This window comes from Protopterus annectens, chromosome 3.part1, assembly GCF_019279795.1.
Source record: "Protopterus annectens isolate FY-2018-M chromosome 3.part1, PAN1.0, whole genome shotgun sequence".
In the NCBI taxonomy this organism is placed as follows: domain Eukaryota; kingdom Metazoa; phylum Chordata; order Ceratodontiformes; family Protopteridae; genus Protopterus; species Protopterus annectens.
The window spans coordinates 441630012-441656782 of NC_056732.1; the positions used below are offsets into that span (position 1 = coordinate 441630012).

The 26771-nt window shown below is 41.8% G+C and overlaps 1 protein-coding gene across 1 annotated transcript in view; it reads left to right on the forward strand.

Annotated features, from left to right (window-relative positions):
- Positions 1 to 26771, forward strand: part of KMT2C (lysine methyltransferase 2C) — a gene marked incomplete in the record, with an annotated part of 4117755 nt that overhangs the window by 1250437 nt on the left and 2840547 nt on the right. Inside the window, 1 exon segment of the mRNA XM_044066891.1 lies at positions 23284 to 23403. Within this exon segment, the coding sequence (XP_043922826.1) occupies positions 23284 to 23403 (120 nt within the window).

The following is a 26771-nucleotide window of genomic DNA, read 5'->3' on the forward strand; positions in this document are numbered from 1 at the left end:
AGATCCACGCTTCAGCCATTTCTGCACAATACAACACAGATCCTCCTTTATTCTCTCATCCTCTCTTAAGGCAGTTCCTCAGAGGGGCAAAGAATATAAAACCCCCAAGGAAACTACCAGTCCCTGCTTGGGACCTCAACTTCGTATTGGAAAAGCTGACCCTTCCTCCCTGCGAGCCAGCTTCTTCATCAGAGTTACAGTACTTGTCATGGAAAACAGACTTTCTTCTGGCTATCACCTCAGCTCGCAGGGTTTCGGAGCTACAGGCCCTCATGGCTGTGCAACCATTCATCATTTTCCATCAGGACAGAGTTTCCTTACAAACCAACCCTACCTTTATGCCAAAGGTAGTATCCAGTGTAGCTTTGAATCAGACTATCCACTTACCTACCTTTTATCCTAATCCACAAAACAAAGGGGAAAGACTACTACATTCCTTGGACATTCACAGACAACTTCGTTATTATTTGGACAGGACAAAGCCATTCAGGAAATCTGAGCAACTCTTTGTGTCCTATGCTGCAGGTGCTCAAGGAAAGGCTATTTGCAAACAGACAATTTCAAAATGGATAGCCCACTGCATACGCTTTTGTTACTCATTTCATGGAAAAACTGTGCCTGCATGCATCAGATCCCACTCCACCAGAGCCACAGCTATCTCTGCAGCCTTCCTCAGGGGGGTTCCTACCAAGGATATTTTGGAAGCAGCCACCTGGAGTTCAGTGCACACTTTCTCCAAGCACTGTCACCTCCCACTATACTCTAAATCTAGAGCGGGCTTTGCCACAGCAGTCCTGCAGGGCATTCTAGCCCCTTCTAGTTCCACTTAGTGCCTACCACCCTTACTTAGCTTTGGGATTCTACCCATCTGTTATGACTGCAGCTGTATGCACGATGAACATAGTACAGTTTTGTACCTACCATAAATGTAGATGTTCGAGTGCTCATACAGCTGCAGTCCAACTCCTCTTAGGACAGGCCTTATGACAAACCCTTTTCATATAACCTTTTGGGGTACTCTCTTATGGTGTATTTGCTTGCAACTACTGTTGTTGATTTATCAACATTGCATTTTTGCATAACATTATGTTTGCCTTCCTTCTGGGGGCACCTGACATCTGGGGCAAGACAAACTGAAGAAAATGGCGTCGGCTGCCTTTTTTATATCCCTGCCGCACTGACGTCAGGGAGGAAGCGACAACAACCGACGCCGGACCTAGACTTTGGAATTCGGCAGACCGAGGACCCGCCTGACGGCAGGATAACCCATCTGTTATGACTGCAGCTGTACGAGCACTCGAACATCTACATTTATGGTAGGTACAAAACTGCACTTTCTTGGTACCCATAAAGGACAAGGCCTGGTGGCCAATACTGGACCTATCTATTTTGAACACATTCCTGGATATACCAAAATTCAAGATGTTGACTTTGCAGCAGCTTCTGCCCATGCTGGGCAAGAACGCTTGGCTTGTGACTTTAGACCTAAAAGAGGCATACCTGCATGTCCCAATCAGACAAATATGCCGAAGATACCTCAGATTCAAGTCTGGCTCAATGCATTACCAATTCTCTGCACTGCCCTTTGGCTTATCTACTGCGCCCAGGGTCTTTACAAAGTGCCTGGCACCAGTAATTGCATTCTGCAGACAAAGGGGAATACAAATATATCCTTACTTGGACGACTGTCTAATTCAAGCAGAGAGCAAGGACATTCTTCTACAGCATCTGGCATTTGTGAAAAGACTTGTAACATATCTAGGGTACACAGTCAACGAAAAGAAATCAAAACTAGTACCCTCTCAAGAGATAATATTCTTGGGTGCAAGCTTAAATACAACTGTCCAGATGGCTAATCTCACGCCAAACTAAGGCAACTGACTACCTATTTCAAAATGTTGGCAACAAAGGCCCAGTTATAGGTTCATAGGTTCATAGGTTGATAGGTTGGTACTAGGCTATCAGCCCTAGGGCCTATACAAGCCTAGCCATAACAATTCCCTGGCTATTTCTTCCCACATTATTTACTTTCCTGGACCCCTGTCTAGCAGGGCGACTGACGTGATCCCTGGGGTGAATTTCCTTTCTCCCATCCAATCGTCAAGGTTCCTCTTGAAGAGGTCCAAAGAGGCACTCTGCTTGACATGTATGGGCAATCTATTCCAGAGTCTGGGGAGTCTCTGGGTCGGGAACCTATCCCTCCAGCATGTTTTGTTTATTGTGATGACAAGGTTTAGATCCCTGGAGCGTGTAGCTCTGAGGGATTGGGATTTCTTTAAGTGTAGCATGTCCAACAGCTCTGGGTTTGACATGGCCTTGTATGTTAAGCAGAGATCGCCTCTGAGTAGACGATATGCGACAGAGTATAGCTGGAGTTTTTTAACTTAGGGCATCTGCTTTAGGCCTGTGATTGTTTTAGTGAGGTATTTCTGAGGCCTTTCCAGTTGTTGCAGATGTCTTGAGAGGTACATAGCAAATGGGGCGTTGTATTCTATAATGGGTCTATTGAGGGATGAGTACAGTGGGACAATGACCTCCTTTTTTCTGGATGAAAAGCCCTTCGTGATGAGGTGTGCCACATAGAAGGATTTCCTGACTGTTGTGGCGATGTGATTATCGAAGGTGAGACCACTGAACACCTGTGTCCCTCAGTCTCTTATCACACTTTCTGTGTTTAGTGTACTGCCACCTATATGGTAATTCATGGATACATGTTTTTTCCCAAAGGGGATAACAATACATTTCTTGGCATTGAGCTTGAGCCCATGGCTCTGGCACCAAGCATCTGTTTCTGTAAGGCCCTTTTGTAGAGTATCCACATCATTTGGGGATTCAATAATGGCTCCCAGTTTGCAGTCATCTGCAAACTTTGTTAGCCAGAGTCCCTTAGTGTTGACCTGTACTTCAGAGAAGTAGATGCCAAACAAGAGCGGCCCCAGGACTGAACCCTGAGGTACTCCACTTGTCACTTGTCTGGAGCTGGATTTGGAGTTGGCTACTTTTACAGTGTGGGTTCTATCAGTAAGCCATTTAGCAACCCATTGGGTGACATAGGGATTAATACCCAACTTAGTAAGTTTATCTATGATTCCAGAGTGAGGGATGGTGTCAAAGGCCTTGGCAAGGTCTAGATAGGCTGTGTGGACCACCTTACCTTTGTGCATGGCTCTGGAGACTGATTCAAAGAAGTCAATCAGGTTCAGGAGACAAGATCAGCCCTTCACAAACCCAAACTGGGTGGGGTCCAGTGTTTGAAGGTTGCCAATGTCTTTGTTTATAAGTTCCATGATAATACGCTCCATGGCCTTGCAGATGAGGCTTGTCAGACTGATGGGACGGTAGTTTCCGGGATCCAAGGTGGATCCCCTTGTGGATTGGGATAACTGTAGCTCTGCCACTCAGTGGGTCGAAACCTGAGGTGAGGCTATGATTAAACATGACACTTAGGTGAGGTGCCAGTTCATATTGTAGTTCATGTAGTACACAGCCCGGGATGTCATCTGGTCCCATGGATGCTGTATTCTTGGCTTTAGAGAGTGCGTTTTGTACCTGTGTGGCCGTTATTACTGGAATTTGGCAATCTTCCAGTATTGAGATGGGCCATTTAGGGGGTGAGAGGAAGGTGAAGGTGGCACTGAATCGATCTGCCAGGATATTGGCAATATCCTTTGGATCAGTATATTTATTGCCATTCTGTTTTAGCTCAGAGCAGATCTGAGCATGGACATTTAGATTCTTGACATAGTTATAGAATGCTTTGTGGTTGTCTTTGGAATCTTTGGCAATTTTATTTTCATAACTAGCTTTGGAGGATTTTATGAGGCATCTCAGTTTCTTACTGAGGCTAGTAAGGAGTTTTTGCATCCTGGGATTTTCCTCTTTTCTGCAAAAGTTTCTTCCTTTTGTTGTAAAGTTTGTTTATGGCAGGGGACCACCAGATTGGCTTCCTTTTTTTGGATGAGAGCATTTTGGTTCTATTTGGGATGGCACGATTCATGCATGAGTGGATGTGCTCATTACAGTGCCTTAGTGTAGGATTCAGCAGTTGAACTTTCAGTTCCGTCTGCATGGGTGTCATGAAGTTTGTCACTTCTGACTTGAGTAGCATGAAGTTGGCTTTGGAGAAGTTTTTATGGTGGTTTCTTTACTGGGGGTTGGGGTGGGATGTGGATGTTAAGGGTGATTAGCTTATGGTCAGACCTGACTAACGAGGGGTGACCATAGGTATGGAGCATTGATTTGCCATGTTGGTAATGACCAGGTCTAGGATATTGGAGCCCTGGTGGGACTATGGATTAGTTGATCCAGGGCGTTGGAATTTATGAATTCCAAGAACCGTTGCAAAGGTGTTGGGACATGAGTAGTTTTCCCAGTTAATGGCAGGGTAGTTAAAATCACCCAGTATTAGGGTGTTTGGTTCTATCTTAATATTTTCCAGTATGTTTTAAAAGGTGTAGTGAGAATCTTGGGGTATGGTGGGGGATCTGTAGCAAGCTACAATTTGGATTGCAGTCTTACCTAGTGTTAGTTGCACTTGGAGAATTTCAGACACATTGTGCTGGCCAACTAGCCTGGTGGTGTGAATATCCTTGGTGAATATTGACACTCCTCCACCTTTAGTGTTTCGGTCCTGGTTTGGTGGCCGAAAAGTGTGGTAAGAGTTGTAGCCTGGTATTGCAGGGGTGCTCTCTGGCGCCTTGAACCAGGTCTCAGTTACTGCACAGATATCGATGTTCTCCATTTTTAAGAGTGCCTCGAGAGAGTGCATTTTGAGGTTTAGACTTCTAGCATTGAGTAGCATTACCTTCAGATTTTGCATGCTTGTACCTGTTACGGTGGTGGTTTTGTCCTTTGAAGTTTGCCTAAAAAAGGCACTATAGGGGTGGCAAGAGCCTTAGCCAGTAACCTGAATCCCAGGGGCGACAGGTGCAGACCATCTCTGGCAAAGCATCGTGGTCTCTCAATCATGTCATCCCAGGCAGACCGATACTGGATCCCCTTTGAATGACACCATAAGCTTAGCCAATTGTTGAAGTCAATTATTTTATCTGCAAGAAAAATTCTGCAGGCTTTGGGCTTCATGGCATCCTGCATCCTACTAATTCCATATGCAAGACTGCATATGAGGAAACTTCAGTGGTACCTAAAAAGTGTTTGGACTCAACATTGCCACAGCCTGGAAACTATGAATGTTCATTGTTTCACTGCTGCAGTCATTACACTTGGGTTATCCTGCCATCAGGCGGTCCTGCAGTCGGCCAGAGTTCCAAAGTCTTGGTCCGGCGTCTGTTGCTGTCGCTTCTTCCCTGACGTCGGTGTGCCAGGGGTATATAATATGCAGCCGATGCCATTTTCTTCAGTCTTTCTTGCCGCATGGTACCCGAAGCAAAAGCAGTTCGCAAGTGCCGGTCGGCTGACTCCTGAGATTTTCGAATTCGAATTTCAGAACCGAAGTCTTCAATAAAGCTAAGTACCTCGTTGGGGAAACTTTTTCTTGCCTCAGACTGATGTCAGTAAAAGTTAATAATTGCATTTCTTGTGGGAAGCAAATACCTCAAGGATTTTCATTCTTACTGTATTCCATGCCTACGCCCAGACCACAACGTCACTAGTTGTCGGTTTTGTGCTAGATTTAACAAGCGCACTGTTAAACGTCTGATTTTGCACGCCATTATTTTGGCCGAAGGTTCAATTATACCATGCCGTTGGAACAACCGACGACCGGAATACACAAAAAACGCAAAGACAAAGATAAGGATAGGCATCCGAGGTCCAAAACTGACGATGAAGCCTCCTCTAGGCCAGTCGCCGGTTCTCAGTGAGGCGCTTTCGCAGCCCCTGACACCCGCTACCTTAGAGCCACAGGCCACCTCCGACTCCCACGTGGAGATCACTAGGCCTCTGGAAACTCAAGGTATTGGGTCTACGAAAATTAACTTCTCAGATGGGTCCGGAGCCGCTGAGCAGGCATTGGCTTCTGAGGGTGTTTTCAGACCTTCACAGCTTACCATCAAAACAACAACCAAGTCTAAAACTCCATTAAAGACAAAGAAACAAGTACAACATTCTCCTGGACAGTCCTCCATGCCTAATAAACAGATGCTTAAAATGGCCGAAGACCTCATTACTCTAATCAGGGGTTCCCATCCCCCTCCTGATAAAAGGCCTAGGCAGGATACAGACTATGATTCCTCTGACCAGGTTTCCATTTCCTCTGATTCCTCTTCAGACCAGGGATACTCTTTACCCCCCTATGAGGACTCTGATGCTGAAGAATCTATCCCTTCAGCCTCTCCTCCTGAGGATTATTCTTTTGGGGAAACTTAGCATACCATGAGGGAGCATTTCCATTGGGAAAGTCAGGATTACTCAAAATCCAAGAAAAGGCTCAGTGATTTCCTTTTATTGCCTCCGCACAGGCCCCTGGCTATTCCGCCTGTGCTAGACATTGTGGATGATGTGTTCTCTGAATCTAGCTTATCTCCTGATTCTTTGTACCCTGCTCAAGCCAAGCCATATAGGTATTATAGAGTCCCTGTCTCTCACAAGTTTCTTTATAAAAACCCTTCTGCGGATCCAGAAACTATTTCCCAGGGTCCAAAAGGGGTTAAGGCTTCCATTGCAAAAAATCCAGTACCCTCTGACAGAGATCCAGAGCTTTGGATAGATGGGGGAAGAAGGTATACACTTCTGCAACTTTAGCAGTAAGAGCTTTAAATTGCCAGTTTCACATGTTTAAGTACCAACAATATTTAATGGCTCAGTTAAAACAGAAAATGCTTGCAAGCTCAGAAGCTCCTGATTGTAAAGAAATGCAGGATTTATTGCATGCAGTTGAACAAGTGGGAAAACGTACTCTGCAATGTGGTTTTGATTCATTAGAGGCTTCTTGTAGAGCCGCAGTTACAGGTTCCGTGATTCGAAGGCATGCGTGGTTAAAAGAACAAGGTTTACCTGATCATGTTAAGGCAAAATTATTGGATGCTCCTTTACAGCATGATATCTTGTTTGGTGTTAAGGCAGAAGAGGTATTAAAGAAAATGGAGGATAAGGCAAAATCTATGCAAACAGTCAAGGATTTCTTACAGGTACAGCCACCTCGATTCAGCAGAAATTGGCCTTCTAAAAATTGGTCCTTTCCAGTGTCAGACAGACCACAAAGAGGCAGATACAGACACCCAAGAGGCAGCTCTCAGCCCCAAGGCTCAGACAGACAATGACAGTGGGGCACCTCAACCCCAAAAGGAGGTGAGGACAAGTCTCAACCTTACAGGAAACAGTCACAATGACTTTCCCCTTCGTATGCCAAGCACGTCCCTTTTGAAAGCCCCCTTAGGGGGAAAACTAGCACTTTTTTCTCAAAACTGGCAAACAATCACCCAAGACAGATGGGTTCTGAATATTGTGTCTCAAGGTTACAGGTTCCACTTTCATACTTTACCAAGGCTAAAAGGAATGCCATACCTGCCACAAAATCAATGGGCAGAGGCACAAAAACAAATTTCAGCCCTTATGGACATGAGAGCTATTCAAAAAGTACCACAACAGGAACAAGGACAAGGATTTTACTCGACTCTTTCTTGTCCCCAGAAAGGACAAGGCCTGGAGGCCCATACTAGACCTTTCAATTCTGAATATTTACCTGGATATTCCAAAATTCAAAATGTTGACATTACAGCAGCTTCTACCCATGCTGGGCAAGAAGGCTTGGCTTGTTACTCTGGACCTCAGAGGCATACCTGCATGTCCCTATCAGACAGAATTGCAGAAGATACCTCAGATTCAAAGCTGGTACAATGCACTACCAATTCCCTGCACTGCCCTTTGGCTTATCTACTGCGCCCAGGGTCTTTACAAAGTGCCTGGCACCAGTAATTGCATTTTACAGACAAAAAGGAATTCAAATATATCCATACCTGGATGACTGCCTCATTCAAGCAGAGACAAAGGACATTCTTCTACAGCATCTGGCGTTTGTAAAAAGGTTGCTAATTTCTCTAGGGTACACAGTAAACGAAAAGAAGTCAAAACTAGTGCTCTCGCAACAGATTATATTCCTGGGTGCCAGCTTAAATACAACGGCCCAGATGGCTTACCTCACGCCAGACAAACAAGTTCAACTAACTCAATATTTTCAATTACTGGCAAAAAAGTCCCATCTCCCTGCAAGAAAAATTCTGCAGGCCCTGGGATTCATGGCATCCTGCATACTACTAATACCATATGCCATACTGCATATGAGGAAATTACAATGGTACCTAAAAAGTGTTTGGACTCAACACTCTCAGTTTAGAAGCAGTAATACCAATGATTCCCTGCCTATAACAGGAGTTTCGATGGTGGGCACAGGCATGTCACCTAAATAAGGGTCAGCCTTTTACCCAACCCACAGCCAGGCAAATTCTAACAACAGATGCTTCGGATTACTTCTGGGGAGCACACATGGCAGGAAAATGCATTTAGGGCAAGTGGACCACAGACCAAATGAATCTTCACATCAATCAAAAAGAGATGTTGGCTGTTCAAAATGCCCTAACAGCTTTCAAGGACCTTCTGCATCCAGGACAATTATTACTAAAGACAGACAACACCACAGTAATGTGGTACATAAACAAGCAAGGGTGCACTCATTCTTATCCCCTATGCAGGCAAGCCATGACCTTGTGGAACACAGCTCTAACGTATCAAGTTCACCTGCAAGCACAATTCCTGCCAGGAAAGAAAAATACTCTGGCAGACGATCTAAGCAGAAATATCATGGACCCTCACGAATGGAAATTGAATCCACAAATCTTCAGCATGGTAACGCAAAAATGGGGATGCCCAGACATAGATCTTTTTGCCTCCCCACTGAATTGCCAACTACAAAAATTCTGCACAAGGATTTATCACAAACAAGCATGGAAAGTGGATGCTCTTTTGTTCAGCTGGAAAAACCTAAAAGTTTATGCCTTCCCGCCACTGCCTCTCCTTTCAAAGGTACTCCTAAAAGCCAGACAAGAAAAACCACAGATGATCCTGATTGCTCCAGACTGGCCACGCCAGCACTGGTACCCTATCTTTAGGAACTTGGCTCAAGGCCCACCGTGGATTTTGCCTCAAATCCCACACCTTCTAAACATTCAGATCCTGCACGGTTAGCTCAAAACCCTAAACCTGACTGCATGGCAGATGCATTAGTCAAACAGGCAACACCTCTCTCTAAAGCTGTTATGGATGTCATTTTGGAGGCCAGGAGGCCGAGCACCAGGAAAGCTTACTTAGAAAAATGGAAAGGATTCTGCACCTGGAACCAGGCTCAAAACCTTGACCCTCTTGTTCCAAACATTCCTCAGATTTTACAATACTTAACTGAGATGCTGGACAGAGGCCTATCCTTCTCATCAATTAAGATCCACGCCTCTGCCATTTCAGCACATTACAACACGGATCCTCCTTTATTCTCTCATCCTTTGCTAAAGCAGTACCTCAGAGGGGCTAAAAACATAAGACTGCCCCAGAAAGCACCAACTTGGGACCTCAATTTCGTTTTGGAAAAACTGACCCTACCACCTTCTGAGCCAGACAATACAGCCGATCTAAAATTTTTATCATGGAAAACAGCTCTGCTCCTGGCAGTAACTTCAGCATGAAGAGTCTCAGAGCTACAGGCATTAATGGCAATGGAACCTTTTATAATTTTTCATCAGGACAGGGTTTCTTTAAGGAAAAACCCTACCTTTATGCCAAAGGTGATATCTAGTGTTGCTCTTAATCAAACCATCCATTTGCCAACTTTTTATCCAAACCCCCAGAATAAAGGAAAGAAACTTCTGCATTCTTTGGACATACACAGGCAGCTATGCTTCTACTTGGACAAAACAAAAGCTTTCAGGAAAACTGAGCAACTGTTTGTAGCATATGCTGCAGGATCACAGGGCAAGGCTGTCTCAAAGCAGACTATATCCAAATGGATAGGACACTGTATTTGTTACTGCTACACACAGCATGGAAAATCAGTCCCAAATACCATTAGGCCACATTCCACCAGGGCAACAGCCACTTCCAACAGCCTTTCTCAGAGGAGTACCTACCAAGGAAATTTTGGAGGCTGCAACTTGGAGTTCAGTGCACACCTTTACTAAGCACTACCACCTGCCTCTTTACTCTAAATCCAGAGCAGGATTTGCCACTGCAGTTCTGCAGGGCCTCATAGCCAATCCTAACTCTTTATAGACCAGCCACCCAACCTTAGCTTTGGGATTCTACCCAAGTGTAATGACTGCAGCAGTGTAACACTATGAACATAGTACAGTTTTGTACCTACCATAAATGTAGATGTCCGAGTGTTCACACTGCTGCAGTCTAGGTTACCCTCTCTCCATCCCCTCTGAACTAGCTGGACTTATCTATACCTTTCTATCCTATACAACCTTTGTGGTGTATTTGCTTGTAACTGAAGGTATTATTTTTATTTTGTATGTATATTTTTCATTAGCAGTATGTATTGCCTACCTATTGGGGGCACCTGACATCTGGGGCAATAAAAACTGAAGAAAATGGTGTCTGATGCATCTTATATACCCCTGGCGCAATGACGTCAGGGAAGAAGTGACAGCAACCAACGCCGGAACTCTGGCCAACTGCGGGACTGCCTGACTGCAGGATAACCCAAGTGTAATGACTGCAGCAGTGTGAACACTCGAACATCTACATTTATGGTAGGTACAAAACTGTACTTTTTCAGAAAGACAGAGCAATTACTAGTGACATATGCTGCAGGATCACAAGGAAAGGCTATTTCAAAGCAGACTATTTCAAAGTGGATAGGCCACTGCATTCGTTCCTGTTATGTACACCATGGCAAGCCAGTACCTAAGGGCATTACCACTTCAGCAGCTTTTCTCAGGGGAGTACCTACCAAGGCACAGCAACTTGCATTTAATTTCTCTGGCAAACACTTTCATCTAGAACAGCCAGAGGCTGTAACTGAGCGTTCCTCTCCAAGAAGGAAACCGTTTATGGGACAAACAGTTATCCCAGGCAAACGTAAGAATGAGAGCCCTTTAGGGCAGGGCAAAGTAAGTCGCAAATGACTAAAGGCATTCTCAAACTTTAACTTGAACTCTGCTCATTGTTCAGTACTACATAAAGGGCTTAATTTTATTCCTACAGCGAAGGGTGATCTAGTGACTGCGCTTACAGACCTTAAGATTTTCATTAGAAATGTAAATTTAAAGGTTTTGTTTGGTAACTCTGTCGTTAATGGAGTTTCATGTAAACGGCATAGTACCTTTATACCTTCTAGTATGCCTGTGGTTACAGCATTTCATGATTTGTGTGAGAGGGAATTAAGAATGTTGTATTCTGACTGCAATATTCTGAGATTTTCTTGCTTTAATTTAACATTTGATGAGTATCAAGCGCTCAAAAGTTTACAGGCGAGCAAAGATTTAGTGATTAAACAAGCCGATAAAGGTGAGGCTGTAGTCCTTATGGATCGGCCTAAGTATATATCTTTAGTTTCTGTTCTACTGAATGATGTTGAGGCTTTTAAACGTATTACATCAATAGATGTTAAAAGATGTATTATTTATGTCAATATGGTGATCTATGATTTGCAAATTAGTGGTGATATTACTCTGGATTTATTTCATTTTTTTACTGTTTCTTGTCCAATTATTCCTTGTCTCTATGGGCTGCCTAAGATACACAAGTCGGCGACCCAACCCCTCCATGAGACCAATTGTATCGGGAGGGGGGTGGTTCACCGAACCTATATCTATATATTTGCAAACACAATTTCAACTATATTTACCTAAATGCACTTCTGTGCTAAGAGATGCATCTGATTTCCTTTGTAAATTGCGTGTTTGGTTTAATGGTATTGGTGGTTCCTGTCGACAAAGTGAGTATTTGTTTGTAACGCTTGATATAGCATCCCTTTTTACTGTAATACCGCATGATTTTGGTATTGAGTCTGTCAGACAATTTTTGATCTCCCAGTCTTCTCTTGTGAATAGACCTGTTGAGAATATTTGTTCTCTTCTAGATGTAGTTTTGAGGAACAATATTTTTCTGTTTGATGAATGCTTATATTTGCAACTCACTGGTGTAGCCATGGGTACTTCTGTGGCTAACACTTATGCCAACTTGGTGTTATACCAATGGGAGAAAGCTTATATTTATAATTTGGATAATTCTTTTGTAAGTAATATATGTTTTTATCAACGTTTCGTTGATGATTGTTTTATGGTTTGGAAAGGTTCCCTTTCACAGTTGAATGAATTTGTTCATTATTTAAATGCAACCACCAGTTTCTTGAAATTTAAGATGGATGCCTCTGATAGTGAGATTAATTTCTTGGATGTTAAGATACAACTACGTGAGGGTTCTATCCATACCAGTATTCACAAAAAGGAGATAAACTCTGATAGATACATTAATTATATTCCAGCATGCATGCCCCACATGTCTTTAAGGAGATTGTTACTTCACAGTTTAATAGAGTTTTAGTAGATTAAATACTGATGATGCTACATTTAATTTACAGTTGGATGAGATGTCCAAAGAGTTTCTGGATAGTGGTTATGATTCTAAACTAGTTTTAGATTTAAAAAATAAAGTTTTAGTTAATAGGAAGACAATATTGAAGCCGATTTTTCTTTGGGATGATGTTGGTTCTGTTAACCTAGAATGTTCAAAAGTATGCACTAGATATCTTACTAGTTATAATACCTTGACTTGTTTTGTAAAACAAATAATACAGAGGAATTGGGTTGTACTAGTGGCCTCTAGTGAGATTAAAGACATTCTTGGTGACAGGCCTTTTTTCTCATATAGAAATATGAAGTCCTTGAAGAATATGTTATGTTACAAAGATTTTTTTCAGGCCTGTAGAGAGGACTTTTATCACTAAGCCCGGCACGTATGGCTGTTTGAATTGTTCCTGCTGTTCTGATATTGTGGTTGGTTGCAGTGATAAGTTCAAACATCCTGTTAGTGGTAAAGTTTATCAGTTTAATTTTTCTACCACTTGTGTTACATCTAATGTGGTGTACTTAGCTAATTGCGTGAAATGTACTGCATTCTATGTGGGTAAGACCACTAGAAAGCTAAAAGAACGCATCATTGAACACAAATCGGAGATTAGAAGGGCCATTGACAGTAATGCCTTGTATAAGCACATAGTTGATTCAGGTATTGAACATAGATTCTCCTTTAGAGTTATTGATGTAATACGGCCTCCTGCCAGAGGTGGTGATAGTGGTAATTTACTTGAATTAAAAGAGTATGAATGGATTCTTAGGTTGAACTCTGACCATTTTCCAGGTTTAAATAATATGATTACCTTGAAACCTGTTCTTGTTAAATTGCAACATACTAGGTTGCGATAATGTTATGTTTTTTCTAATTTTTCTAATTTTAATGATTTGTTTTATATACTTGTGGTCACATAATTTTTGGACTGCTGGTCATGTGACTTCAGTGACCTGTATTTAAACCGTTTGGTTTTTAGATTTGTTTGTATTAGTATTGAGGAAGGATTTTATCCGAAAGCTTTGCTATTATAAAGTGTGTTTTTCTCAGTTCTGGTTGTTATTCAGAGTACCTACCAAGGACATTTTAGAGGCTGCTACTTGGAGTTCAGTGCCCACCTTTACAAAGCACTATCATCTGCCATTCTACTCTAAATCCAGGGCAGGCTTTTCCACTGCAGTTCTTGCAGGGCCTCATAGCCGCTGCTAATGCTGTTTAGCTCCAACCTCCCAACCTTAGCTTTGGGACTCTACCCAAATGTAATGACTGCAACAGTGAAACATGAACATAGTACAGTTGTGTACACTTACCGTAAATGTAGATGTTCGAGTGTATTCACTGTTGCAATCCAGGTTACCCACCCACCATCCCCCTTTTCTTCTGATGGAACCTATCTTTCCTTCTCTGATTTATACAACCTTGTGGTGTATTTCCTTGTAGATGAAGGTAAAGTATATACTGGTGCATGTAATTAAACATATATGTTTTGGCAACCCTTTTAGGGTCACCTGACATCTGAGGCAAGAAAAACTAGAGAAAATGGCTTTGGCTGCTTCTTTAATACTCCTGACGTCAGGAAAGGGGCGACAGCGGCCAACGCAGGACCCAGGATGGAATTAAGGCCGACTGAGGGCAACCTGCCAGCAGGATTACGCAAATGTAATGACTGTAACAGTGAATACACTCAAACATTTACATTTATGGTAAGTGTACACAACTGTACTTTTCCCCAGCTAGGACGGTACAGGGACTGAGTGCAGCTGTTGAATGGTCATCAACCAATGTAACTTTCCAGATCAAAAGGTTTCTGTACCTATATGTTGAAGGTGTGTTGGGAAAGGAAGAGGTAACTGGGAACGTTATCTGGGAGTGTAATGAGTTGGCAGACTTTAAGGATCCCCTGCAGACTGCTCTGTCAGAGATACTGGGTGAGCAAATTGGTATAACTAAGGAAATTATTTTTTTTAAGCTATGATAAAAAATCAGAATTGCCTACACAATAGTAAGGCCTTGCTGAGTCTAATTATGGTGGCTGCCAAAAAAGCAACTAATAGAAAATGGAAATCAGTCTAAACCAACTTTACCAGCCATAGTGAATATAGTAACAGAGATAAGCTAAATATTGGGATCTTTAGAAAAGAGAAGAAGCAAACTGCATAGGAAAAAAGTGGGAATTGTGTGGGAACAATACATGCATAGGAGGAACAAGGTTTAAAAGAAGGCAGGATTTGAATGAGCTATGTAATGTTTGACTGATAATGACTGTGGATAATTTATAAGTGATGTATATAATTGCCTATGTCATATGTTATAATTTAATAAAGATGTTTCTTGCTTAAAAAAAAAAGGTTTGTGTGCTTCTGTTCCCTGATACAAAGACTGAGCAGCAGCTCCTTAGAATAGGAATTATGTCTGTCTAGAGTCAAAGCCTTCCTCCATATCAGTCATGTGGGTTAGGTTGCTCTGAAGTCCCTTACACCTGGACTGGAACAGGTTGATTGAAGGTCTTTAAGTCTCCAATCAAGATGGGTGTCTTCAATTCATTCTCTGTTAGAAAAGCAGCTGGAAAAGTCTTCCTCCTAGCTCCATGTGTGGCTTTGTCCCTGTACACTGTCTCAGTACCAGGAGTGACTGATTTAGCTTCTTTTCCACTAGCCGTCAGTGCTAGCATTGATGGGAATACTTCCTTTGGGCATGATGCTTCCATCACTATTGTTGGCCCTTGTACCAGGCCTTTCAGTGCTGACATTCACTATGCCGCAGGTCATTGATGATGATGGTTGTCACTGACCCATCTCCGTTTCCCTTGATGCCATTCTTGTTATCAGCATCATCAACCTTAGAGCCCTCCATGCCCTTGCTTTCCTTGACATCAATGCTAAGACTCAGAGCCTGCAAGTAGGTACCGAACTCTTACGCATTTGTGCTTGCTAGGGGACTGACATCCGTGATGTCTTATGTCTCAACAGACAGCCAAAGGAGATCCCAGAGAGGCTGCATCAGTGTCCTCTCCATCTCAGGACACCCCTCTGTCCAGTGTCTTTGATCTTTCATCCTTATTCCAGATGAACAGGGGGAGCAGACAGCCACCAGTGCCCCATGGTGTTTGGTGAAGATTCCTTTCCTAAACAGTTGGATGAGTCTCCCATGAGTGCTCCTGGAAAGAGGAGATGTAAGTGTAAGCATATACTTTCCAGCTGAGTTCTTCATCCTGGACATCAAATTGGATGAAGAGAGCACTTTCTGTTACTCTCCTCCTGATGACTCCAAGTTTGGGAGGTATTATCTTTAATTTGGCTGAGAGGTTCATGACCAGTGGAGTCAGCCTCCGTGAGGAAAAATATTACTGAAGAATTTTCATTTCTCCCGCACCTACTTCCTGGATGGTCCTTCCCATTGACCACATAATTGCATTGTAGTTTGCAAGGAATACTGGGATTCCGAAGTCACAGAGCTTTTTCCTCGGAGACTACATAAAAATCCTCCATCCCCCCTCAAAGATAGGCTCAGAGTAAGGCTGTATTAGCTGACTCCTTCTTGGTGGCATTTGCCACCAAGAGAGTCCACTGAGGTGAGCCCTACAAACCATCACCCATATGAGGATTCTCAGGTTATAGATGGTTCTGGTAAGTGCATTTATGTCTAGAGCATTTATCATTAGAATGGCATAGCAAAACAAAATCTAGACATGTTAAAAATGTTCCTTACAGTGATCTTTGTTGTGAGCTGGAATCACTTTTGGTAGTGATGGCTAGTGTTTCTTGACACCCCTTGAGACTTGTACCTAATGCAGTTCATGGAGCAACAAAAGCAGCAGGGCTGGTATAGCCATGCATTGTCGCATCTAATTTAGGAACTGCAGTTTTGTGGAAAATATTTGGTGCCGTTTTATGTTGTACACTGGCTCCTCCTTGTTTTTGACCACACGTGAAGGGTAAGCTGTTCAAGAACAAGCACAAAGATAAAATGATTGCAGCTGTGGGTGTCAGATTCTCCAGTCCTCTGAGGACCTTCTCAAGAAATCAAAGTGAAAATAGCTTGTGGTTAAAAAAAAGCCCAGCAGACGCCATTCAAGCAACTTTCAGGTAGAAATTCCTGTGATCAAATTAATTTTCTTAATAGATGCTACCTTAGAGGTAGAACTGGTCTGAAAAAACAGGGATTCTTTATCCCTCCCCCTCAGAGCTTGCTTCAGAATGCCTGAAAACTTGCCCTATTGTCAGTCTGTGGAGACATTTGGGGGTGAGCATCCCCCGTCTGAAAGCATAACAGTTCATCATGCAGGGCAGATGGCTAAGGGAAGTAATGTCCAGAGGTTACAACATTCCCTTTTCTTTTCCCCCAGGCAGCCTTCTCTTTCCCTTCCTGATATCCCAGCCCATCATAAAGAGGCACCCAAACTCCAAACTAGAGATTATGAACATATTAAAAGAGGCACCACCAAACTAGAAAGGATCTATGCTTGTTTTGATTTTTGGATTTGTGGAAGACAAAGGGCCTCAGTACTGTTTTAGACTTAACGGTCTAAACCAGTATGTCCAGAAAAAATTCTAGATGGTCATAGTAAAGGTGCTTATTCTGTGTTTACTGGACATTAACTTGATGTGCTTTTTGGATCTTCATGATGCTTGTATGCTCTTAAAACTTGCTAGGCCATTTGAGGTTTCTGCACTTCAGCATGTGAGCCAGTCAGTACCAGTTTAAGAAGCACTTCAGTTTAGTCTCACAACAGCCCTCAAGTGTTCACCTCATGCATGACAGTAGTAGCAGATTACATGAGGGCACACAGAGTCAGTGTTTACATACTTGGATGACTGGATTCTAGCTGCCTCCACCAGGGGGTCATTGACTTGGGCAAGGGACTTATTGCTGTTGCTTCTGTCATTTGGAATTTTGGTTAACACTGCGAAGGCCCAATTGAAACCGTCCCAGACGCACGTTTTCATAGGCTGCCCATCAGTACACAGTAACCAAAATAGTCTGCCTCACACCAGGAAGAGAATTCAGTCCTTATAGGCAGAAGTTCCAATTCTTTAGTCCCATACCCAAGATACTGAGACTTTTGACAGCAGCCATTCATTTATTTCCCTGTGCAGTGGTTTGTCTGAGACTTCTGCAGTGGATCTTAAGCATTCATTGGCCCCAAACATAAGATCCTCTTACAAAATGATGTATTTCCTAAGTGTGCTTGCTACTAGCATGTCTTGTGATGGCTACAGTAGAACAGTCTGTTGCAGAACTGTCCCTTCACTCTTCCTCTTGTTATGGTTACCATGGTTGGGCTGGCTGTGGAGTTAGGGAGGCATTACTTAGAGATGATAGACCAAGGGATGTGGTCGTAACAAGAATCCACACTGCATATGAATATTCTGGGTATGAGGGTAGTTAAGTGTTTTTGTTGCAGTCTCTTCTGGACCTACTCCACCAGGGGGTAGTTGTCTTCCACTGAGACAGCATGTAAGTGGTGCTGTACATAAACAGAGGGGAGTGAAGTCCTAACCCCTGTGTTGACAGACCGTTAGACTGTGGGATGGGCATTGAACACTCATTGCTTTCTAACATTAGTGCATATTCTAGAACAAACTAGCTAAGACGCAAACAGTGCATATAGTCTTCTGCCATTGGGGAGAGCCTTGCTGTGGTATGCTTACATTGTAGACAACTCAGAATTTTCATGCTTCCTTTCCTTAATCTCTCCTCAAGAATAGACACTCTGGGATGCTATAGTCCATCAACACCCCCACTGGACTACTGTACACATTTGCATCTTTTCTGCTTAGCATGAAATTTTGCAGAAAGCCGTGATGTCTTGGGCCAGAGTCATTTTCACAAGCCTGTTCTTGTTTGACAGGTAGGGCTTCTCCTATTATTGCTTCTTAAGGCCTTACCTGATAAGAGAGGCCTCTTCTCAAACCTCACTTACATCCTTTATCAGAAAACACACCACTAGGAAGATTTACAATGGTAAATGGGCAAAATTCTCCATTTAACAACCTAGTCGGAATGATATCTTTGATACTAGATTCAGCTGCTTAATCTTGAAGGTACACTTAGCAGCTGTTTTCTGGCTTTCATCAGGACCTTAGTTCTTCTCTAGTATCCCTGATAGTGTGTTGAGCTTTTCTCCATGATGACTTATTATTGAAGCCTCCTTTTACTGACCGTGTTCTTTTGTGGGACCTGAATTTTATATTTAGAAAAATTAACTTTCTCTCCTTTAAAACCAGTTGCCTTAAAGTTTGTCTTGGAAAACTTTATTTTTCTGTGGCATTTACCTCGGCCTGGATGGTTTCTGAACTTCAGGCCCTATCTTCTTAAATCCCCGTATTTAATTCCTCACAAAGATAGAAACTGTTGAAGAGCTAACCTAGTATTCATGGTTTGAGATAATTTCAGTCTTTATTCTCCTAGTGTTTTTTCATCACTTTCTGGTAAAGGTAAGTACAAGTTGCATTGCACAGAAGTACACAGACAACTAATACTTTTTCTACACAGAAACAGTAATCTCAGGAAGAAAGACCAATTTTTCTTCTGTTCTCTTCTTGCCAGGGTAGCCAAAAATATGCTCAAGGTCACTCTGTCCAGGTGGCTTTTTAAATTTTTTTTTTCTATTTTTGTTACTGTAGTAATAGTAAACTTATTCCACCCTGGGACCCAAACTCTCCCCCCACTTCAATATCTTAAATACTTACTTTCTTACCCGTCATTCCATGCACAGCTTAAAGATCATCTCAAGTCTGAGACAAAATGCAAATAATTTCCTACCGACCACATTACGTAATCCTTGCTCCACCTTCCCCCTTCAGGAACCTTTTTCTCCCCCCCTCTCATTTATGTACACCAATTGGTTTAAATCTTTTACCCCATTGTAAGTATTGTATATAGTAACCCTTTTTCCTTACCTTCCATAATATAAACACTATCCCTAAAGGTGATCTTTCCCTTCACTTTGTGACACCTGCTTCAGCTCCCCTCCTGACTCTTATCTATGTGTTTCTTTTACTTCATATATTTTGTACCATGGCTTTATCATGTTTTTACTCTGCACTATCCTCACACACACAGTTTTGCTTGTGTTCCTAATATTTCTTGTTGATTTACTTTAGTGTCATTTTTGTTTGTCCAGGCTGAGACTGAAATAGGTCCATTTGGATCAGTGTGTACCCTTGTTGCCAAATAGAATAAATAACATTTTTTGCCAGACACATTAAAAGCTCATTCCACAAGAGCTGTCTCAATTTCAGTAGCCTGTTTCAGGAACTACTCTGTGGATGACGTGTGCTGCAATGGCATACTGAATACTTTTGCAAGACGCTGTAAGCTAGATGTGATCTGTAGATCTAGGTTAACCTTTGAAGCCACCATTCTCCCTGGTATTCTGTCTTGAGCCTTTTGGGAGTAGCAGCTGTAGATGCTGTCTTAGTATTTGAAGTGGGCAGACCAGATCATATAAGATTTGAAAGGATCTATATTAGATCAGCGAACACGAATTGATTGAACTTATGTAAGCGAAAGCTTAAAATATCGAAGCAACAGAAACCCAAATTTTTTCCTAGGGAAAGAATTTGGTTGTCCGTTTCTGTTGCTTCGGTATTTTCAGTGCTGTGGTGGAAAGTTACGGGTCTGGTTCAGGTAAGTGTGCGATTGTGTGGATGTGAGTGTTAGAGTGGGTTAGGTGAGTTAGGGTGCGGGTTAGGTATGTGTACGATTGTGTGGACATGACGGTTAGGGTTAGGGAGTGGGTGAGGTGAGTGTGCGATAGTGACGGACCTTAGGGTTAGGGTTTGGGTTAAGGTAAGTGGATAGTTAGTGGTGTGTGTATAGTTTAGTGTAGGGTTAGGTGTCAGATTTTAGGTGCATGTGTGTGGATTGCTGTTTGTTTGGTGTGCTTGTGTTGTGTGTATGTGTTTTGGAACAGCAATTATTTTTCCCTAGGAAAAAAATTGCTGTTCTGACTGTTCGAGATTGATCAAACGTATGTAAGCGAAAGCTTACAATCAGTATTTGCTTTTTTAAGCATTCGCTGATCTAATATAGACCCGATTTGAAAGTTATGCACCTTACCATATGAGTAATCCACTTCTATCCACTTCAGCATTCCACCCACCTTCCCCCTTCTTTATCCAAACACCCTCTTGGCGAGTCAGTACTAGTTGACCTTCCGTGAGACCTCCAGGGGGTGTTGGCATATATTGAGTAATCATACATATGTACACATATGTATGTGTATGTACATATGTCTGCATCTGTATTGCCATCAACCTCCTTTTTTCCATTTTTAATATGGGGTCAGGGTGTCACATCAGTGATGACTATAACATCTTGAGCAAGTGCTCACACCACCAGGTGGCTGCCCCTGCCGCAATTTATATCTGGCAGGGCACATAATTCTCAGACAGGCTTGATCTGAATAGAGAGAGACACATAGTGCATTGTGGGAGCAGTTTCAGCTGGCAATAACCCTGTAGACATTAAAATAAAATCCACCTGCTTCAACAAGCCCCAGTATTGAAGTGGATGGACGTGGATCACAAAGATCTAACATTATGGTGAATACATAACTTTTGATTTTAGGATGCCGTTTCCAGAAGGTCTTCCTGAGTTACTAATTTTCTGACTGAATCTTAATTTTCTCTTGCATGTTGTGTCTTAGGTATCATACAGTCAATTTATATACTGGTGTTTTACATTTTCAGGGTAGAGAAAGCAGAAGAAAGTTTGCCATGCCTGGATGTGCATAATCTGTTGTATTTCGTTTGTAGGGTTCATTGTTTCCTTTGCCTCTATCTGGTATAGTCTTCTGGTTGCCTGATGTATCCTGTTCAAGTAGATATCGATATTACGATTTGGCATGTTAACTGTTTTTATCACAAGTACAGGAAGTGAGCATGTGACTGGCTGCAATACGTTTCAGGAATGATTTCATGGCAAACACTTTCGATTTGACCACATAGATATTCTACATTTTTACAAAGTATTGTACTCTGGATTTCCACTCTAGGGGAAGTATTATTTTGAAAGAGCTGTTCAGAATGTCTGGCTGCTGTTATATTAATGCATTTCTAGCTATTTTATCCACTTTGATATTTGGTTTTGGAACAGACACTGCTTGGAATTATTTGCAGGTATTCTACCACTTGTTGAGAGGATCATTAAGTAATATATAACAGATGTGAGTAGTCACCATTGCATGGGATGTTTTAAAGGTCCTTTAAAGTTTGCATACAGGAGGTGTTCTTTCCCCAAAAGAGCAACTGAAGCTTGACCTCATCTTAGTGAACTTTTATATTTACAGTTTATTTTATTAAACTTGTTAACCAGGATAGAGCACTGATCCATTGAGGTCCTGTTTCAGGGTCAATAAACTGACAGAGATGAGATGACGGTGTATATTTCAAGAGATAAGAGAAAACAATAGTTTACAACCACAGAACAATATAACATGAGCTTTATAATGCAAGGACATAAGACAAAAAGTATGCTACAAGGGGTGAGGTCTAGGGGTTGTTAGAGGAGGAGGAACAGAGATGGTCAGAGTGGTAAGCATAGGACGGGAAAAGGTATAGATGGAGTGCAAATGGTTAGAGTACAGATATGTACGAGCTGAGATGGATGCGAAAGAGGAAGGAGGTAGTGAGGAGTTAGCTGTAACTGTGGGTTAGTGTGCTTCAAAGTCAACCCCTGGTTTGAGTGGAGGCATTGGGAACTGTATATTCTGAGGGTAAAGATGCCCTATAACCCTGGTACATGGATACCATGTCTGGGCCAATGTGGTTGGTGTCTGATCCTGCCCTCTCCCAAACGCATTCGAGCGCAAGTTTCTTTTTCTGGGTTTTTTCACTCTTGTGCCTGCTAACCATCAGCTGAATTGCATTGGTTTTGAACACTTGACTGGGAGGGGCTTTCATCCAGATGGCTATAAAGGGAGTTCTGGCCTGTTTCTTACCACCCCACACAGCACCCTGAGTGACTGATTAGGGAAGGCACTAATTATCCCCCAGATTTAGCAAGTACCTGATGACCATGCTGTTTTGCAGCTAGAGAGTTTTTTCTTTCTGATTACAGGTGTGTTGTGTATGCCACCAAAACAAAGACATGCAACACCAGCCCTATGACGCATGTTTACATCTGCACATGTCCGTTTCAAGCACTGCTTGTTGTATACCAGATGCGCCCCCCCCCCCCACCCCCCCGTAGACGAGACAGTAGCTGACACCTACTATACTTCTGTTCACCAGTTTTTCCAACACTCATTATGATTTCTGAATCTGATTGTGTTTGGGTTTCAGGACATTATCCAGCTGCAATGTCGAGTTGGCTTTCTTAACTCAAAATTTTGAGAACATTGTAATTGGGTACGAGATGAACAGGCTTGATTTTCACTTTATTCAGAAAGCCCTGTTGGTTATCTGACATATTGCACACTGGTATCTTATTTTTTACTGGGATCTTTTCAAGCTATTAGGATGCTATCCATCGAAAGCAAATGTTTTCTTTATTTTTTGTCTAGTTGTCAACTTTTAGTTTGGCTGTATGAAAGTAACTGAACTTTTTGGAATGCATGGAATTTGTGTTAGTATGCCAAATGTTTTGTGTTCCTGTTTGTTTTAAGCTGCATTCGGTGTATGTAATTTTGCTCAGATTAGCTTAAACCTGTTTTCATTTTCATTTGCGAATGCATGGCTTTATTCATTTTTTTTACTTTATTATGAGCTCAAGTTCATTTTGTCCATTACTGTTTTTTTTTTCACTGACAAATCTTAGGGGGCTTGCAGTACTTCTAATGCCATGAGCCTGTTTTCCTGGTCTCCAGGCAGTTCTGATGGTTTGGATACTTTAAAAGCCAGACAGCCTTTCAACAGTACCATTTGGAGCATCAAAGTGGTAAATAAGTTGACTTTACCTGCACATGCACATTTTCTATGCTGTCATGAGATCTCGTAGAAACCATATTTTGTATGCGGTTGTCCAGTAGCATAGGTTCTCACAATATCTTTCATGACATCCCAGATTTGAACAGGGCAGGTTTAGATGGAAAATTTGTCACATTGAAATTAGTTTAACTTTAGACAATATGAAGTATAATTTTTCTTCTGAAGCCAGTTCTTTTGTTAATGTAGTATGCGTTTCCAAAACGTTTTAAATCTGTAATTGTGCTAATTTCTCATGGTGTAGTTCTTTTTTTGTACACTTTCACTGAAGTGAAAAAGATATATTTTTGTAAATGTGCAGATGTTCATCGTGCATACAGCTGCAGTCATAACAGATGGGTTATCCTGCTGTCAGGCGGGTCCTCGGTCAGCTGAATTCCAAAGTCTAGGTCCGGCGTCTGTTGTCGTCACTTCCTCCCTGACGTCAGTGCGGCAGGGGTATAAAAGAGGCAGCCGACGCCATTTTCTCCAGTCTTTCCTGCCGCGCGGTGCCCAAAGCAGAAGCAGTTCGCAAGCGCCGGTCGGCCAGCTCCTGAGATTTACGAAAGTATTTCAGCCGAAGTCTTCTTGAAAGCTAAGTACCCCGTTGGGGAAACTTTTCTTGCCTCAGACCGATGTCAGACAAAGTTAATAATTGCATTTCATGTGGGAAGCAAATACAGCATAAGGATTTCCACTCTTACTGTATACCTTGCTTAGGCCCAGACCACGACGTCTCGGCCTGCCGTTTTTGTGCTAGATTCAACAAACGCACTATTAAGCGTCGGACGGAGTTCGCCCTTCACTTTTTTGGCAAAAAATGTAATTATATTATGTCGTTGGATACTCCAACTCCAGTTTTGAGCAAAAAACGCAAAGATAAGGACCGACATACGAGGTCCGCACCACCTACTGATACCACGCTAAGGCCAACTACCGGTTCTCCAGTACTCAGCGAGGCGCCTACGCAGCCCCTGAGTACCGATGACAATGCATTACCGGTGTCTTCAGTACCCGAGGTCGCAGGCTCCTCGGCCCCCATTCCTACTACAGATACTGACGCCACTCCTGGCGGGGAAACTCAGAATTTAGACAGGCCTGCCATTTCTCAAGGGGTCTTCAGGCCTTCCTCCTTCTCTATTAAAGCCTTCACTAAATCTAAAACAGCCATGAAAACCAAAAAAACAGGTTCCTCAGACACCCTCTCAAGGCACCATGCCTAAAAAACAGATGCTTAAATTGGCTGAGGATTTGATTACTCTTATCAGGGGTTCTCAACCCCCCCCTCTGACAAAAGGCCCAGATTAGAGGAAGACTACCCCTCCTCAGATCAAGCTTCTATTACCTCAGAACTATCTGAGGACCAGGATTGTGCCTATTCTCCATTCGAAAACTCTGATGCAGAGGAGTCTATTCCCTCGGTCTCCCCCCCTGAGGACTTCTCTTTTGGGGAAACCCTGCATACATTGAGGGAACACTTTCACTGGGAGGGCCAAGATTACTCAGATTCCAAGAAAAGGCTCAGGGAATTTCTTCTGCTCCCCCAGCATAGGCCTTTGGCTATCCCTCCTGTTTTAGATATATTTAATGATGTGTACACAGAAGCCAGCCTTAATCCTGATTCTTTGCCTCCAGCTCCTGTTAAACCAGACAGGTATTACCGGGTTCCTGATTCTCACCAGTTCCTATATAAAAGCCATACTGCTGACCCAGAAACTATTTCACAGGGTCCGAAGGGAATTAAGGCCTCTACTGCTAAAAACCCATTACCTTCAGAGAGAGAATCCAGATCTTTAGAAAGGTGGGGGAAAAAGGTGTACACCTCGGCCACTTTAACCATGAGGGCATTAAACTGTCAGTTCCATATGTTAAAGTATCAACAGTTTTTGATATCTCAGCTGAAAAGCAAGATGACACAACCAGAACAACCAGATTTAAAAGAGTTGCAGGATTTGTTGCACGGTGCAGAGCAAGTGGGTAAACATACCTTGCAGTGTGGTTTTGATGCTTTAGAGGCCTCATGTAGAGCTGCTGTTACGGGGTCTGTTATACGTAGGCATGCTTGGCTCTAAGAGCAAACCTTACCAGATCATGTCAAAGCTAAATTATTAGATGCACCTCTTCAAAAAGATGTATTGTTTGGTGTTAAGGCAGAGGAGGTGCTAAAGAAAATGGAGGAAAAAGCTAAATCAATGCAAACAGTGAAAGATTTCCTGCAGGTACAGCCTCCACGTTTCAGCAGAAACTGGCCTTCACTAAAGCCCTTTTTAATAGCAAAACCATATAAACATTGAATCATTCTTAGGTGTTATTTATGGAATACAACTTGATTATTTATGTTGTGCAGATATGTGCATATACATATGTCTTTTTACAATTTTCATTATTTTTATTATCTTCATATTATGTTGCACTATATAATATATAATGTTTTCTCAAATGTTTTTATATGTATTTTTTAAGAAATGGTTTTTGCATGTATATACATATACATCTGAGGAGTCCAATTTCAATACATGCATTTTTATATGTATATATATTCTTTTCTTTGTATACACAAATGTAAATAAGAGGATGAATATATATGTTTTGGAATGTAGTTTTATAATACATTTTTATATTATATTTATAGATAGGGTTTTTGTAAGTATAGTTTTTTATATATAGAATTCATAGAATGTACATTCCATGCAGTTCTTATATGTATTTTCACATATGCATTTATATTTGTTTATACCAATGAAATTAATTAATTATTTATTTATTTTATAGTTTCATCATTGGTTATTTATAAATATAAAATTCATATGACATACATATATTTTTCACATCATTATTAATTTTAAAATACATGTATTTTTAGTATGAAACATAATATATTTTTAATGTAATGTATAAAAGAATATATATTGAAACAGTATTGAAACACACTTAGATGTTTAGAATATTTGCTTATGTAAAAGTTTTTTGCTATATAAGGCTGCAAGAGCTTCCATTACACACATGCCTATATAATAGTTAAAGATATAATTGATTTGCAATTAATTCAACCGATTGCTTAATAGTTTGCTTGAGGAGATTGGCTGATGAGTACAAAGAATAGTATTTAAATGTAGTGAGGATATGTGTGGTATAAAGTCTGAAGAAACGTTCATCGCAACGTGAAAGCGCTTACTGTTTTAATTTATTTTTCTACACTAAAGAGTTGCCGCTAAGCCGTGGAGTACTTCTCTTGCATTTTCAATACATTGTGGACATTTTTTCTCGAGAAGCACCTAATCCCAGGACTGGTTTGTTTTACTAGAATTTGTGTGTTTTTTGTTCTTACCGGAACTGGGACAT